The 18246-nt window shown below is 40.8% G+C and overlaps 1 protein-coding gene across 1 annotated transcript in view; it reads right to left on the reverse strand.

The window, feature by feature from the left end:
* Positions 1-325: 325 nt before the first annotated feature.
* The window catches only part of LOC136863263 (orcokinin peptides), a 338617-nt gene continuing 320696 nt past the window's right edge, over positions 326-18246 (reverse strand). The window contains exon 4 of the mRNA XM_067139646.2: positions 326-871. Coding sequence (XP_066995747.1) covers positions 649-871 — 223 coding nt within the window. The 3' untranslated portion in view covers positions 326-648. The remainder of the gene's footprint in view (positions 872-18246) is intronic.

Below are 18246 nucleotides of genomic sequence, written 5' to 3' on the forward strand. Positions count from 1 at the left end.
ACTTGTATTAAGACAAGCACAAGCACCGAGTCCCAAAGCCAGAGCAATCAACCATATGCAGTTAAATTCCCTGGCCTGGCCAGGAATCGAACCCGGAGCGCTCAGAACTGAAGATCAGTACGCTTACCTTTCAGCCAAGGAGCCGTTCAGAGAAAATGTTTTAATATTAAGTGCTAATTTTGAATTGTAGTATGGGATAGGTCATTATTAAAGATAAACAGCAATTGAAGACGGGTGGTGAGGATCTCTGGGCTCATTTACGTACGAGGAAAGGTACCATATACAAATTGTGGCAAGGGAAGAATGGAAAATGAAAACGAACACATAATTATAAAGGACTTTTGTTTACTTTGTTTCTCATGATAACTGGCAGATAACCAGATACATGTATCAAGAAAAGGGAATTGACATAGACCATAGATATTATGATTTTAACCACATGTTCATCTTGGTAATAAGACACAGATTTCTCGTGCAACATCACATATCTATTTATTACTTTTTTTCATACAGAAAGCTGTATAGATTTTGACTCTGAATGTGTACACGAATGATAAGTAATTTAGTCTAAGATTATAATGAGGTCAAATATCCAGATGGTAGCCATACTCGAAGCCAGTCAGGGTAGGGAAGAGTGAACTTAAAAATTTACTGATTTTCCTCCTTTACAAAATAGCGAGCTAGCAGGGAAGGACCACCCCTCTTTACAAAGCTACCAAAACCAGCACGGTCGATTTCATCGAAGTTCCTCTTGACGAAGCTGTCAAAGCCAGAGCGATCTATCTCATCGAAATTCTTCTTCACAAAGCTGTTGAATCCACTGCGATCTATTTCATCAAAGTTGCGTTTCTGATTGCCAAAGGACATTCCACTGTGAACAGAAAAATAGAGCATAATTAGTGTGGTCAGTTCTTTGATTGGAAGAGACACAAAATAATTGTGATTAACCCATTAAGGCCCAGCTTATTTTTATTTTTATTTATTTTTTAAATATAAAAATATAAATAAGGAGATTTGAATCATCTTTGAAAGTAATATGTTTAGTTCGGGTGATATGGTCGTCCTCAAGAACGTTAGACCTTAAGAGGTGCAATATCATTTTACTTTATATACAAGATGAGCCAATAAGGGCGTCTACCCCAAAATATTTCCAGATCCGTTTAAGATATCGACATTCTGCTTCCATATTTTTAAATAATACTAAGGTGGTCGTGAAACGATATGCCTCTCTTTCCCGTGCGGTTGTTAATACCGTAGATATTGATAGCAACTTTGTTTCCTTTATGGAACTATACACAGCACAGCAGTGTTACTTTAGGCAAATTTAGCGGAGTACTTGTTATCAATGTATAATCATTCCTTTCGTAGCAAATCAGTGTTCCAAACTATAGGCTACTCTTTCAAAAGTGGCGCATATAATGGTGTTACTCAGAGCAGGAGGTTCGGGTGAGTCAGGGGGTTGGTCCATGAGAGCGGGGAAGGGGAGACTGGGGACAGTTACTCTTTCCCCCAAATGGTCAGATGTAAACCAGAAAAGTTACAGAAGTTAAAAAATAAAGAGGGTAACAGTTTCTAAGGTGATATAATAATATACACGTAACCACCACGATGACTTGTAATGAACTCATGAACGTACAATTCACGTAGCAACAGGACATACATTGCGGCTTTGAAAACTGATATGTCGCTGTTTCGTTATAAATGGAAAGAGTTACCCCTCTTCTGTTAACAGCGCCGACAACTTTCCCTTGTGGGAAAGCGCGGTGAATTACGGGAGAAATACCCCAATCTAATCGAGGTAGCATAATGAGGTAGTGTGCTTCATGTTTCTGATTCCGCCATTTCGGAGAAAAATAGAAACCTGAAGAGTACTTGTCCCTTTTTTTTTTTTGAAGTTTTTGTGATACCATTAGCTGTTATCACCATTGGCACACTGCAATTCATAAAATGATCAGTATAAAGTGCAAATTGTCTATATTAATGCGACGACATTATTTTGTAAGTCAATGTTGTTTCGTACTCTTTATTGGCATTCTTCTGTTTGCATTGTATTTTGCATAACCCTTTCAGAAACATACGTGTAGGTAGGGAACATATTTCATTCTTACTTCATATTTCCCATCAGGCAGTTTAAATCCGTACCACACAGAGGTATCGGAAGTGTTGTTGTGAAGGAATTATTTACATGCCGGTAAAACTGCTGACGTGAGTCTGGCGTGTTTGAGCACATTCAAATAACACCGGGCTGAGCCGAGATCGAACCTGCTGTCTTGAGCTCAGAAAGCCAGCGCTTTGCCATCTTAACTAGTCAGTCTGCGTGGGGAATAATGGATTTGCAGTAAAGAGAAACAGTGACAAGAACTGTAACTTAAGAATTTCTTCGAAACCTTCGTGTCCTTGATATCATAACTCTCCAGGAACGAGGAGTATGCAAGTACGAAGGTTACTGATCAGGCCAGAGTTTGTGAGGTAGGCAATGCCCAGCGATCGGAGTTCTGCAGTGAATGGGTTACAAACAGTGATCAATTGTTACTTGCGCGTGATTCAAACCACAGCTAGAATGAACTTCATTAACGGTTCACAAATAGATCGCATTCCGGAATTAATAGAAAGCACTTACATTACATTGCAGAATAACTATGTTGAGTATCTGTTATGCATCATCACGTATCATTTCGTTCTCGTAAGAAGTTCACTGCAAGATTCGACGACAATATATTTCCCTTAATAATAATAATAATAATAATAATAATAATAATAATAATAATAATAATAATAATAATAATAATGCAAATGGATGCTTTTATTATTTTATTATGTTTTATTGATACTAATTGATAATAATAATCGACCTCAGTGGTACAGTTAATCGTTATCCCTCTGTTCCCTAGACAACGGGTTCGATCCAGAGCGTAGTCTTCAACATTTAAGGCAGTTTAAAGAACTTCTACACGACAACATTTGACACCATTGGTCTCCTAAAATTTATAAAGTAGAGGAGACGTTAAACAATTATTATTATTATTATTATTATTATTATTATTATTATTATTATTATTATTATTATTATTATTATTATGACGGAATTTTCATTCCTAGTCTGAGAGCTGACTGACTTCGGTCTACTGTGGTATTACGTTCTCCCTTTTGTTTCCCCACAGCGAATTGGTTCCCCGGGACTGACAATGTCATAATTTGACTCAGTGAGCACAGACGGCTATCTGCATTTCAGCACTTGACAACATGGCGTTTACCAAGACCTGGTGTCTGTTGGTACTCCCTATATTACATCCTCTTTTTGGTGGGGTACTCTTTACGACCTGCTCTCTGAGATCAAGGGTAGTCTATCTGTTGGTACCGCCGTAGGGACGTTTTTCGGCCTTGGAGTAGTTGGACTACTACTTAAAATTTTGTGTTGATAGTTACAGGTCGGGCGAAATCTCCTAGGGAATGTAACAGGGCTAGTATACTGTTTTCAGGCAATTTGTAAGTTAATTGCTTTTCGAAATTGTAGACTGAGTTTTTCCCTTGTGTAATTGGGCATATGGTAAGTCCCGCGTAGGTTAACGTTTTAATGTATGTATGTTGTACTTTCTCATTCTTGTAAATAGTCAATAATTTATTTCGACTATATAGTTTAACGAGGTAACTGATGAAGCCCCACATAGGTTGATTTGAAATCCTCATCGTTTCTTATCCTCGTAAATTGTTAAGTGCTTATTGAAAGAGTCGTTTCGTATTTGCCCTATTTAAAACGAATAACAAATGGAACCTGCTAAGGTGTGCGGGGCCTTTTGGCCCTTTTAAAATGTTGATTTTAATGTGATCCTTATAGTATTACTTATTATCTAAATTAATTGATTCGTGTGCCTTGCTATTGTTGGTGTTCAGGTAGGTCTTAGCTAAACCCAGCAGCTTCTTCCTTCTTTCCTTGGTATCCTGCACTGCAGTGGTGTAGGTAAGGTGGGGGATAAGGGGGATGTATCCCCTCCCATGAGGTGCTTGTACTCATTATAAATATATACTAAAACATAATAAAATAAAAAAGCATCCATTTGCAAAAACATCCGTTTAAAATGTGTTTTATTATCTGTATTATTACTATTCATATACCTCCGTAAGAGCTTCCCTGGGTCAGGCAGCAGTGCGGCGGCCTATCACCACTGGGTTCCATGATTCAAATCCCGGTCACCCCAAATGAGAATTGTGCAGGACAAACCGGACGCGAGACAGGTTTTTCTCCGGGTACTCCGATTTTCCCTGTCATATTTCATTCTAGCAACACTCTCCAATATCATTTCATGTCATCTGTTAGTCATTAATCATTGTTCCAGAGGAGTGCGACAAGCTTCGGCAGCCGGCACAATTCCTATCCTCGTCGCTAGATGGGGGCTTCATTCGTTACATTCCTGACCCAGCTAAAATTGGTAACAGGCTGTGGATATGCATTTTAACTTTTCACTCCCACCCCTCCCGTAAATTCTATTTAAACGGACCCCTACGCATTTAAATTGTGCTTTATATTATTACTAGCAAGATACCCGTGCTTCACTACGGCTTTGAAATGAAAGTTATTACTCAAAGTTCTACATTTTGGAGAGTCCATTGTCAGCAGAGCCTGTAAAATACGTCCTCATTTCGTACGTCAAACGGTTTTTTTGGGAATTATTATTAATTTTATAATCTACCACTCACTTGAACCCCGTGCGGAAGAATTTGAATGTTTTAAACCATATCTGATTTAACATCTAAGACGTAAAAGCGACCAACCTGTGAAATTTTGATTTTGTACGTCAAACAGTAATGGAGGAATGAATTTTTTAAGGGGTGAATGTTTTGAAATATTTATTAACATCTAGGGTATAGAAGACAACCCTTCATAGAAAAAGGTTATGTTCGTGCCTGAAACTGTTTTGGAAGAATGGATATTGTGTTTTTGAGAGTCAAATACGATCTGAACCTCTTAGGGGAGAAATGTTTTGAAGTATACGGTATTTTACACCTAAGACATAAAAGAAGACCCTTCTCGTAAAATTACAACTTTGTATGCCAAACGGTTTTGAAGGGAGGAATAATTTAGTTTACGAAGCTAACCCCATTTGACACTTTAGCGGTGGAACGTTTAAAAATAATTCCTATTTGGAATTTTGTCTTCGTACGACAAACCGTTTCGGAGGAAGGAATTAATATATATTTTTTTCGGATCTTAACCCCCATTTAGCTCTCTGAGGGGTTAAATTTGTCTCAAACCGTCTGTTATTTAACAACCTAGGACATCATTTGATATTTTAACTACCGAGCTCGATAGCTGCAGTCGCTTAAGTGCGGCCAGTATCCAGTATTCGGGAGATAGTAGGTTCGAACCCCACTGTCGGCAGCCCTGAAAATGGTTTTCCGTGTTTTCCCATTTTCACACCAGGCAAATGCTGGGGCTGTACCTTAATTAAGGCCACGGCCGCTTCCTCCCCACTCCTAGCCCTTCCTTGTCCCATCGTCGCCATAAGACCTATCTGTGTCGGTGCGACGTAAAACAACTAGCAAAAAAAAAGGTATTTTAACTTCGTGATTCAAACGGTTTCATATAAATATATGTTTGTGTCATCATTCCTCATCTCCCAGTAAAAACCCCTTAGGGGTGTATTGTTTTAAGTCAACTTCTTATTTGTATCATCATAAAAATAATTCGACTACTTTTAAACCCCTCTTCAGTCGTTTCCCTCCCACGCAAAAAATGCGCGTTTCTTAATTTTTTAAGGAGATTCCAAATACCAATTTTCACGTTCATAACATCCTTCGTTTTTGTGATATAAGTATTTTCATACAAAGAATTAAACTCATTTTTCAATTCATTTACCCACCCTTAATTGGATTTTCCGAAAACAAAATAATGCGTGTTTCTTTATTTTTAAAGGAGATTCCAAATACAAATTTTCATTTCTGTAACATCTTCAGTTTTTGGGATATGAGTATCCTCATAAAAAGAATTCAACCCCTTTTCAGTTCTGTTTACACCCCATTTAAGTGGATTTTATGAAAACAAAATATACGCGTTTCTTTATTTTTAAAGGAGATTCACCTAGCTCGATAGCTGCAGCCGCTTAAGTGCGGCTAGTATCCAGTATTCGGAAGATAGTAGGTTCGAACCCCACTGTCGGTAGCCCTGAAAATGGTTTTCCATGGTTTCCCATTTTCACACCAGGCAAATGCTGGGGCTGTACCTTAATTAAGGCCACGACCGCTTCCTTCCCACTCCTAGCCCTTTCCTGTCCCATCGTCGCCGTAAGACCTATCTGTGTCGGTGCGACGTAAAACAACTAGCAAAAAAATAAATAAAAAAAATAAAGGAGATTCCAAGCAATTTCCACGTCTAATATCTTCAGATTTTGAGATACCAGTATCCTAATAAAAATAATTCAGCCCATCTTTCAGTCCTTTTTATCCCCCCCCCAAGTGATTCTTCCGAAAACAAGAAAGTATCGTATGTGTTACTTTATATTCAAAGCAGGTAGAAAATACCAATTTTCACGCCTGTATCATGTTTTGTTTTGAGATATACTCATTTTAAAAATTCACCCCCTTTGTCAGTCCTGTTCACACCGCCCCCCCCCCCGAGTAGGTTTTCCAAAAACAAAAAAACTTGTGTTCCTTTATTTTTAAAGGAGATCCCAAATATAACTTTTCATTACTGTAACATCTTCAGTTTTTTAGATATAAGTATCCTCAAGAAGGTATTCAACCACTTTTTAACCTTTCTTCACCCCCTTAAGAGGATTTTTCCGTAAACAAAAAATACATGTTTCCTTATTTTTAAAGGAAATTCCAAATACCAATTTTCACATCTGTAACATCTTCAGTATTTGATGTATAAGTATCTCCATAAAAAGAATTCAACTAAGTTCACTTCTCTTCACCCACCCCACTACCTTAGGTGGATTTTCCGAAAACAAAAAATACGTGTTTATTTTTAAAGGAGATTCCAAATACCAATTTTCATGTCTTTAACATCTTCAGGTTTTGAGATATAAGTAACCACATAAAAATAATTCAACCCCTTTTTCAGTCCTTTTTACCCCCCTGAAATGTTTTTCCGAAAACAAACAATTACGTGTTACTTTTACTTTTAAAAGGATTAAAAATACTAATATTCACGTCTGTAACGAGTTAAGTTTTTGATATATACGGTATATATGCTCGTTTCAAAAATTTACCCCCGTTAACACTTCCCCTTAAGTGGATTTTCAGAAAACAAATTATGCGTGTTCCTTTACTTTTACAGAAGATTCCAAATACCAATTTTCACGTCTGTAACATGTAACGTTTTTGAGATTATACTCATTTTAACAATTCACCCCTTTCGTCACTCCTATCCACCACTCCCCTAAGTAGATTTTCCAAAAACAAAAAAATACATGTTTCCTTATTTTTAAAGAAGATTCCAAATACCAATTTTCATACTGTAACATCTTCAGTTTTTGAGATATTGGTAACCGCGTAAAAATAATTCATCACCTTTTTCAGTCCTTCTCCAAAAACAAAAATAAAAATACGTGTTTCTTTATTTTTAAAGGAGATTCCATATACCAATTTTGATGTCTGTAACATCTTCAGTTTTTGAGATATAGGTAACCACGTAAAAGGAATTCAACCCCATTTTCAGTCCTTTTTACACCCCCTGATTTTTTCCGAAAACAAATACGTTTTATTTTTAAAAGAGTTAAAAATACTCATTTTCACGTCTGTAACGTGTTATGTTTTTGATATATACTGTATATATGTTCATTTAAAAAAATAACCCCCTTTAACACATCCCCTTAAGTGACTTTTCAGAGAAAAGTTATGCGTGTTCCTTTACTTTTATACGAGATCCCAAATACCACTTTTCACGTCTGTAACATGTTACGTTTTTGAGATATACTCCTTTTAAGATTTTCCCCCTTTTGTCACTCCTGTTCACCAGCCCTGAAGTAGATTTTCCAAAAACAAAAAATGCGTGTTTCTTTATTTTTAAAGAAGATTCCATATACCAAATTTCATGATTGTAACATCTTCAGATTTTGAGATGTAAGTATCCACATAAAGGGTATTCAACCACTTTTTCACCTATTTTCACTCCCCTTAACAGGATTTCCCGAAAACAAAAATATGTGTTTCTTTACTTTTAAAGGAAATTCCAAATACCAATTTTCATGTCTCTTGACTGTTCAGTTTTCGAGATATAGTTACATTCATTTTAAAAATTCACCCCATCTTTCACCCTCCTAGCGACGGAATATCCAAAAATCCTCCCTTAGTGAGTGCCTACATTGTAATATGAATCTATCTCCAATATTTCATTTCTTTATGTCCAGTAGTTTTGGCTCGGCGATAATGAATCTGTCAGGACAAGTTATTTTATATAGCCTATAGATAGATTATTATTATGATCAATATTCATATCCCCCAGGAAAAGTTTTATCTACGCCACTGTCGTACTGTAGATCACTCATAATTACGGCTACCATTCTTTTTGACATATTCCCAATTTATTGGGGTCGGCACATCATGTGGATCTGGCTCAGTTTTACGGCCGGATATCCTTCTTGATACCAACCGTATGTGGAGGGATGTATTGGGTGTGTCTGTGGGGGTTGGTAGTGTATTGTGTTGTATGCAAATGAAGGTGTGTATTAAGACGAACATAAATACTCACCCCAGCCAGAGGAATTAACCAAAGGCGGCCTAACCGGGAATCGAATCCACGGCTCTCTGAACCGGAGGCCACTACGCTCATAATTCAGCCTAGGAGCAGGACACAGATACTTCTTCTCTGTATATTGGAAACACTAGGCTGATTCCTGTTACAGCGTGTTTGAGAGAAAGGCTGATACGATGGATATCGTAAAACATTCTGACGAAAGCTCTTGGCCCTTAGATTTTCAGAGTGTCTTTAAAAGCATATTCCTTGCCGTATATTTTTAAATTATTAAAAAAACTAGCATTGTGATTGGCCGAAGCGCCCGCCAGAACTTCAAGGCCATCTGAACTGTTAGAGCGCTGGGGCATGTGGTACGACACAGAAAAGGCGGAAGGGGGTAAGCACGCATGTGTAGTCAGACTTCTTCCTGGTCAACGGCATTTCGGCTTCTTCCAGCCAGTGTGGCAAACTGTGTTGTAGTGAGTCACTTAGCCGAGAAGGAGCTATTCAGCGCAATTTTACTGTCTCCTTATATTTGCTAGCATGAAGTGACCTCGGATAAATTAAAACGTTTCCTTCTCCATGTCGTCTCTCCATAAATTTTTGAGAGCTTGAGTGATTTCGGAGAAATTTTAACTTTTTTTCATCTCGTAATTTTAACACTGAGGCTGTGAACGTCTTCCATTCCGGTAGTTAGCGAAGTGAGTCGATCCTCCGTGTCATACTAATGTGCTAATTTTCAATTTTGATTAGCCGACATGGTAATCATAACAGACCAGGAACAACTTTCAGTTACATATTAATGAAATCATAGACGTCCTCCAACAAAAAACACAAGTATCAATAATGCATTTTTCATCAATGGTCCCGGGGGCATTAGAAAATCATTTAGAATACATAATACGTCCGCCTCTGTCGTGTAGTGGTTAGCGTGATTAGCTGCCACCCCCGGAGGTCCGGGTTCGATTCCCGGCTCTGCCACGAAATTTGAAAAGTGGTACGAGGGCTGGAACGGGGTTCACTCAGCCTCGGGAGTTCAACTGAGTAGAGGTGGGTTCGATTCCCACCTCAGCCATCCTGGAAGTGGTTTTCCGTGGTTTCCCACTTCTCCTCCAGGCGAATGCCGGGATGGTACCTAACTTAAGGCCATGGCCGCTTCCTTCCCTCTTCCTTGCCTATCCCTTCCAATCTTCCCATCCCTCCACAAGGCCCCTGTTCAGCATAGCAGGTGAGGCCGCCTGGGTGAGGTACTGGTCATACTCCCCAGTTGTATCCCCCGACCAAGAGTCTGAAGCTCCAGGACACTGCCCTAGAGGCGGTAGAGGTGGGATCCCTCGCTACGTCCGAGGGAAAAACCGAACCTGGAGGGTAAACAGATGATGATGATGAATACATAGTACAAAAGTGGTTCAGTTTAGGGCTTCATATTGTATCAGTAACATGGACAGGAATAGTCGCTGTTTTGTTTCCCAACGGTTGAACAGTACACATGACATTCAAAAATTCTTCTAAATTTTAATGAGAGTTCGGTGTCTGGATTAAAATTAAATTCCAATGCAGCTGATGGTATTCGATAAGCACGGCTCAACATGGGATAAAGCCCCAAAGGCAAATGGCCATTCATTAATGTGTGTGAATTATTTTCTAAAATAATCATATGTAACGACATTCCATTTCTTCTGGTGGGAACATTATTGTTCTTGGGCGAGACTTCACGAAGGCATTGCCTGTTTTGCCACATGTTTATCGCCAAACAATTATTTGTTTATAATTGTATTGAATACTCTCCTCTGTGACCCTTCTTTAAAGTACGACGCTTACATAAAAATATGCGAGCAAAACCAAAGAAAAAAAATAGAATTCGCTGATTTTTTTGCAAGAAATAGGTAACGGCGACTACCCCTCTGTATATGGTGACGGATCAAATGTTATTAAACTGCCAGCCAGAATTTTAGCACATGATGATAGCGTGATTGAAATTAGTAACAAAACTTTCACTTCTGCGATCGAAGTCATAATTTTTTGAAAGTTTCCATTCTTAATTAATTAATTAATTAATTAATTTGAAAGTCATTGGGCTTTTACCAGGTAGTCCCAAACCATGCACTAGGGTCAACAGATTAATACGGAAGATGAATGCTAGCTACTTCAATTTCCTACATAATACTTAAATTCCTTGGAATTAATAGTTTGCTTTAACATATTCTTATTTTAAAAATTGGAGCCATATTTATGCTCCTAAGAAATCTGAACGTTTCCCAACGACTCCCAAACGGAATCAGATTAGGGCCTAATTGTAAGAAGTATGTACGAAAATTGTTTAGATTTGGAAATAAGAAATGGAGATAAACCTGGACAGAGAACCCTAATCCTAGAAATGACTTAACAACATCCGATAAAACGCTTTAATTTTCTTTCAAGAGGCATCAATTTCCAATTTACTTGGCATGCTGTATCACGATCAATAAACATAAAGGGATGTGAAAGTCTCTATTTACCTCAGCCAGTTTTCATCCATGGCCTAGCTTAACAACTTGAAGAAATACGTATATCATCTCAGTTTACAAAACTTCTTTTATTGAACATCCCAACAAGAAAAATCGGTACAGTGAAAGTGTAACAAGTGAAAAAGTGGCAGTGGAAGAGCGTGTGCCCGTTCATTTGATTTCAAAATCATTGTCCTCGTTTAGTCCTTTTTTTATCTGAGTGGTATTGCATTTTACGTAGCTAGTAAATCTGTATGTTGGTGCCTAGTCGATAACTTTCAGAGTCTAAATGAGGCACCTCAAAGGTAATTGATGAGGGCCTAAGAATCAGAATAAAAGGTCTGGACGAATACTGGAATAAAAATATTTAAGGAACAACAGAGTATGTTGGCCTTGCGATGTAGATCATGTAACTGGTTAGCTTTCACTCGGGCAATAGTTGATACACACTCCACTGTCGGCAGTGCAGAAAATGGTCTCCCATGGTTTCCCATTTTCACATCAGGCAACCTATTCTTATTTTAAAAATTGGAGCCATATGTATGCTCTTTAGAAATCTGAACGTTTCCCAACGACTCCCAAACGGAATCCTGTTTTATGTTGGAATGTCCTTCCTGACGCCAACCTTTACCGGACGATATTTAATGACTGACAGATGAAATGAAATTATAATGGAGAGTGTTGCTGGAATGAAAGATGACAGGAAAAGGAGGAGGAGTGGGAAACCACGGAAAACCACTTCCAGGATGGCTGAGGAGGGAATCGAACCCCCCCCTCTACTCATAGGACCTATCTGTGTCAGCGCAACGTAAAACTAATTGCAAAAATCTCGAAGAACCTAATTTGAAAGTTGGATAGCTGCGAAATTAAGCAGTTCTGGATCTATATTAGTATAACCTATTTTTCTTCTCCACATCAGGAGGAATTAATCATATTCATTTTTGCTCGATATTTTTGTTACACCCAGTATTTGAGCAGCGGTGGAATCAATGCCGCATTTAACTTTATAAACCCTCTCTCAACTGCCAGCTACTCGTACATTATTGATGTCGCTACGAACAATGGTATTTCATAGATTGCTTATCGTTCAATCCGCCACACGTTTGAATAAAAATAGAGAGATTTTCTCCCTGCTAGAGTATGATTGTGAATAACTGAGAACACGGCGTTTTCCAGTAAAACCCGGTGTGTGTAACCCTTACCTGGAAATATTGGTGAGTTTGTAGACAATTTGCTAGTGGATCCTAATCTCAGGGTCTCACTGCTTGAGACCGACCTCCATGTCCGAGTGTACTTAGAAGGCAAATCCTGCGATGTATCACTGACATCTTCTACACTCATCCAATAAAATGAAAATCCACAGCCTGTTTCCAGTCATTTGACAGGGTCATGAATGTAATGAAGCCCACATCTGGCGGCGAAGACAGGAGTTGTGCCGGCTGCCGAAGCCTGTCGCACTCCCCGGGGCATTGTTTAATGACTGACAGATGAAATGAAATTATAATGGAGAGTGTTGCTGGAATGAAAGATGACAGGGAAAACCGGAGTACCCGGCTCCGCTTTGTCCAGCACAAATCTTACGTGGAGTGACAGGGATTTGAACCGTGGAATCCAGCGATGAGGGGCCGGCACGCTGCCGCCTGAGCCTCGGAGGCTCTACACTCATCCAAGAGTTGTTATAAAAAGTAAATTCCGGTCAATCTGGCCAATTCATGAAAGGAAAACTAATCCCTGTGGTTCAGATACTACGTGAGAGTGGAGGCCGGCAGTTATGGTCACGAAATCAACTGACACGTAAAACTTCTACCTCATTTGTTTTGAGATTTTATTCAAGGTCTTGTATTCAAAGAATGAACATATTTTCTTCTTCTTCTTCTTTTCTGCGGCTTTTTCAACAACTTGGAGTGTCGTGGGTGGAAACTGTGTCGCACATGTGGTCTTATCCTATTTTATGTTGGAATGTCCTTCCTGACGCCAACCTTTACCGGACGATGTATTCACTGTTGCGTATATCTGTGGTGAAATGAAATGGCGTATGGCTTTTAGTGCCGGGAGTGTCCGAGGACAAGTTCGGCTCACCAGGTGCAGGTCCTTCGATTTGACTCCCGTAGGCGACCTGCGCGTCGTGATGAGGATGAAATGATGATAAAGACGACACATAACCCCAGGCCCCGTGCCAGAGAAATTAACCGATGGTGGTTAAAATTCTCGACCCTGCCGGGAATCGAACCCGGAACCCCTGTGACCAAAGGCCAGCACGCTAACCATTTAGCCATGCAGCCAGATATATCTGTGGTGGGCGTTAGTGTGTAGAAACACGCACGACATTAAATTGATTTTGCTAAAAGATGAAAATATGAAAAAAATGAAAATAGGAAAAATAAAAATTATGATATACATATTTTTCTTGGCTAACTATATCTATCCCTAAACCGTCTAGGGGTCTTTACATTGTTATTTACAGTCCAGAATGATTTCCCTGCCGCTTCTAGGTTTATACCGAAATCTTCCCATGATTTCTTCTTGGATTCGCAGTTTCGCTCATATGAAGTTTTGTTCAAAAATAGAAAATAGATATATTCTTTTTAGCAACAAATGCCGGCGATAGGTGCCAAAAGACAGAGAGTCAAAAACATACCAACATCCATTGAAATATAATTTCTAAAGTCAAAGTCCCCGATATGACCAGAGAAGTTAAAGGGGGCTGTATAAAGGAAACAACGACGAAACAAAATTGACATCAGTGGCTATTTGTTAGTACAATACGCAAAGGGAGTGCAACTGTTTAATACAATTTTATTTTTGCTTCTTCTTCTTCTTCCTCTTCTTAATCTGCTTACCCTCCAGGGTTGGTTTTTCCCTCGGACTCAGCGAGGGATCCCACCTCTACCGCCTCAAGGGCAGTGTCCTGGAGCTTCAGACTCTGGGTCGGGGGATACAACTGGGGAGGATGACCAGTACCTCGCCCAGGCGGCCTCACCTGCTATGGTGAACAGGGGCCTTGTGGGGGGATGGGAAGTTTGGAAGGAATAGACAAGGAAGAGGGAAGGAAGCGGCCGTGTCCTTAAGTTAGGTATCATCCCGGCATTTGCCTGGAGGAGAAGTGGAAAACCATGGAAAACCACTTCCAGGATGGCTGAGGAGGGAATTGAACCCTTCTCTACTCATTTGACCTCCCGAGGCTGAGTGGACCCCGTTCCAGCCCTCGTACCACTTTTCAAATTTTGTGGCAGAGCCGGGAATCGAACCCGGGCCTCTGGGGGGGGGCAGCTAATCACACTAACCACTACACCACAGAGGCGGACATTTTTGCTTCTTTCCAATTCAATCTTTCAGATTTCTGTTGATAGTGGCAGTAAGCTGGTTTATAGTATTCATCGTTTCATGCAGCCAAGAAAGTTAAAAGTTGCAACTTTTCCTTTTGCTACTTGTTTAATAATAATAATAATAATAATAATAATAATAATAATAATAATAATAATAATAATAATAATAATAATAATAATAGTCCGCCTGGTTCCCAATTATATTGGAGTCCTTTAAATTGCACGGTTTAATTCACGAACCACGCAGTGCACTAACGTAACTGGTCCTGTTAAGTTCATGTAGTGCGGCTTTCTGATACAGCTGATGTATCAGCCTAGAAATATCTTTTGCCCCTACTTGCACAATATGTGAGGAACCTGCGTGTATTTTGTAAATGGCGGAAGTGTAAAGTGTTGAATGTGCGGAAAGGAACATTAAGGACGACACATATCCCCAGGCCAGGGATATTAATCATTTACAATTAAAATCCCCTGACCCGGCCGGGAAAGGAATGTTAAGGACGACACTAACACCCAGTCCCCAGGTCAGGGATATTAATCATTTACAATTAAAAACCCCTGACCCTGCCGGGAAACGAACCCGGGGCCGCCGGGTGACAGGCGCATTGCCCCCTACACCGCGGGGCCGGACTACTGCATGTCCTATACGGCGTCAGTTTGAAAGACCTACACCAGGCCGCAGCTTATTATTATTATTATTATTATTATTATTATTATTATTATTATTATTTAGATGTAATTGTGCCATAAAGGAAATAGAGTGCTTGTTTACTTCCGTCATCATCATCATCATCATCTGTTTACCCTCCAGGTTCGGTTTTTCCCTCGGACTTAGCGAGGGATCCCACCTCTACCGCCTCAAGGGCAGTGTCCTGGAGCTTCAGACTCTTGGTCGGGGGATACAACTGGGGAGTATGACCAGTACCTCGCCCAGGCGGCCTCACCTGCTAAGCTGAACAGGGGCCTCGTGGAGGGATGGGAAGATTGGAAGGGATAGGCAAGGAAGAGGGAAGGAAGCGGCCGTGGCCTTAAGTTAGGTACCATCCCGGCATTCGCCTGGAGGAGAAGTGGGAAACCACGGAAAACCACTTCCAGGATGGCTGAGGTGGGAATCGAACCCACCTCTACTCAGTTGACCTCCCGAGGCTGAGTGGACCCCGTTCCAGCCCTCGTACCACTTTTCAAATTTCGTGGCAGAGCCGGGAATCGAACCCGGACCTCCGGGGGTGGCAGCTAATCACGCTAACCACTACACCACAGAGGCGGCTTTGTTTACTTCCGTAACAAGTTAATTTTAAATTTAATTTAAGAGTTTGCTTTACGTCGCACCGACACAAATAGGTCTTATGGCGACGATGGGATTGGAAAGGGCTAGACGTTGGAGGGAAGTGGCCGTGGCCTTAAGTAAGGTACGACCGCAGCGTTTGCCTGGTGTGAAAATGGGAAACCACGGGTAACCATCTTCAGGGCTGCCGACAGTGGGGTTCGAACCAATGATCTCCCAAATGCAAGGTCATAGCAGCGCAACCCTAACCGCACGCCAGCTCGCTCGGTAACAATTTAATCCCATGTTTCAGTATTGAAATAAATGTAACAGTAAAAATACGACATACAAATTAAAAATACTGGATTGTACAGAATGAAATGAGCTGAAAGGTAGAAATAGAAAGGAACGACAAAATACCACACGTGCGAGTGTTCCTCCAACACCGTAGTTTGTGTTCACTGTTTCTCCGCGTTAATCACTCGCCCCTCGGAGCTAATCAGACAGCGCCAGTAACACCTTTGCGTTCCTAATACCTGTGCTTAGCCGCGCTGCACGCAGTTACAATGTTGCCAATGCCTCCTTTTGTAAATCTCTGTTTAATTAAACTTATGACCAGAGAACATTTTGCTAAATTACCTTTGCTTCACACGGTCATACAGAATCGCATGGTGTACTCCAAGTGTGCCATTTTTTTATTCACCCTGTGTATCAAAAACATGTCTGGTCGTGACATCCCAGGGAAGGGTGGTAGGAGTTCCTCACCAGGGGTGATGTCGCAGCCAGACAGATTTAGGATAGAGTTAGTATATATTTAATGTAGTAAAGTAGTTAGTTTAGTTATAAGTAGAGGTGGTGTGTTGCATTTGGAGCTGGCGATTCGCCCATGTGCAAGATGCTACATAGTAGATTTAGAGGTAGTTAAGTAGTAAGTAGTTAGTCATCATCATCATCTGTTTACCCTCCAGGTTCGGTTTTTCCCTCGGACTTAGCGAGGGATCCCACCTCTACCGCCGCAAGGGCAGTGTCCTGGAGCTTCAGACTCTTGGTCGGGGGATACAACTGGGGAGTATGACCAGTACCTCGCCCAGGCGGCCTCACCTGCTATGCTGAACAGGGGCCTTGTGGAGGGATGGGAAGATTGGAAGGGATAGGCAAGGAAGAGGGAAGGAAGCGGCCGTGGCCTTAAGTTAGGTACCATCCCGGCATTCGCCTGGAGCAGAAGTGGGAAACCACGGAAAACCACTTCCACGATGGCTGAGGTGGGAATCGAACCCACCTCTACTCAGTTGACCTCCCGAGGCTGAGTGGACCCCGTTCCAGCCCTCGTACCACTTTTTTTCAAATTTCGTGGCAGAGCCGGGAATCGAACCCGGGCCTCCGGGGGTGGCAGCTAATCACGCTAACCACTACACCACAGAGGCGGAAGTAGTTAGTGCTTAGCTATAAATAGTCTGTAAGTGTTTATTTTGATTTGCATATTTGGAACATTGTAACTTGGCGAAAGCCTGTTATGTTCAGTTCAATAAATACAAAAATATATCAAACAAATATATATAAAAAACAAAACAATCCATAATGATGGGATGAAACAATACGTGCTCTCAGGCCATCCGGAAAACGAAGGACGATCCTATTTAGGATTTAACTTATGGCTCATAGCTGTTGATTTTACGTTGAATGTTAATTAGCATAACAAAGCAGGTACAAAGAGCCCCAACACATGGGCAGTGATGTATTAACCGAAATGTTTTATGCATTTCCGAGAGCAATGCAAATACCTGGAAGGCTCTGATGAGGTTAGAAAAGAACTAAGATAAAAAGTACGCTACTAGGCACGTGGAGTGGACAGGGAATAGCAAGTTAGCACTGCCAACAACATTCTTATAACCAATAATACGAGCAATGTCCTCCTCTGTGACGTAGTGGTTAGTGTGATTAGCTGTCACCCCCGGAGGCCCGGTTTCGATTCCCGGCTCTGACACAAAATTTGAAAAGTACTACGAGGACTGGAACGGTGTCCACTCAGCCTCGGAAGGTCAACTGAGTAGAGCCTCAGTAATCCTCGAAGTGGTTTTCCATGGTTTCCTCACATTTTCCTGGCAAACGCTGGGATGGTACCTAACTTAAGGCCACGGCCTGGCCGAGGCGGTAAAGGCGTGCTCGGTTCGCCTGGAAGGACGTGGGTTCGAATCCCCGTCAGGAAGTCGTAAAATTTAAGAAACGAGGTTTCCACTTCCGGAGGTGCATATGGCCCTGAGGTTCACTCAGCCTACACCAAAAATGAGTACCAGGTTAATTCCTGGGGGCAAAGGCGGCCGGGCGTAAAGCTAACCACTCTACCCCATCACGTGCCGAGGTTAACAATGGTGGAAGCCTTTACCTTCCACTCCTCCAAGGGCCTTCATGGGTGTCTACACTTTTTCCACGACAGAAGTTTCCAAACACAAACACTTTATAAGGGCCGTTAGAGGAGGAAATAAAGATTAAGAGTCT

The sequence above is a fragment of the Anabrus simplex genome, chromosome 2 (genome assembly GCF_040414725.1).
Source record: "Anabrus simplex isolate iqAnaSimp1 chromosome 2, ASM4041472v1, whole genome shotgun sequence".
Classification (NCBI taxonomy): Eukaryota; Metazoa; Arthropoda; class Insecta; order Orthoptera; family Tettigoniidae; genus Anabrus; species Anabrus simplex.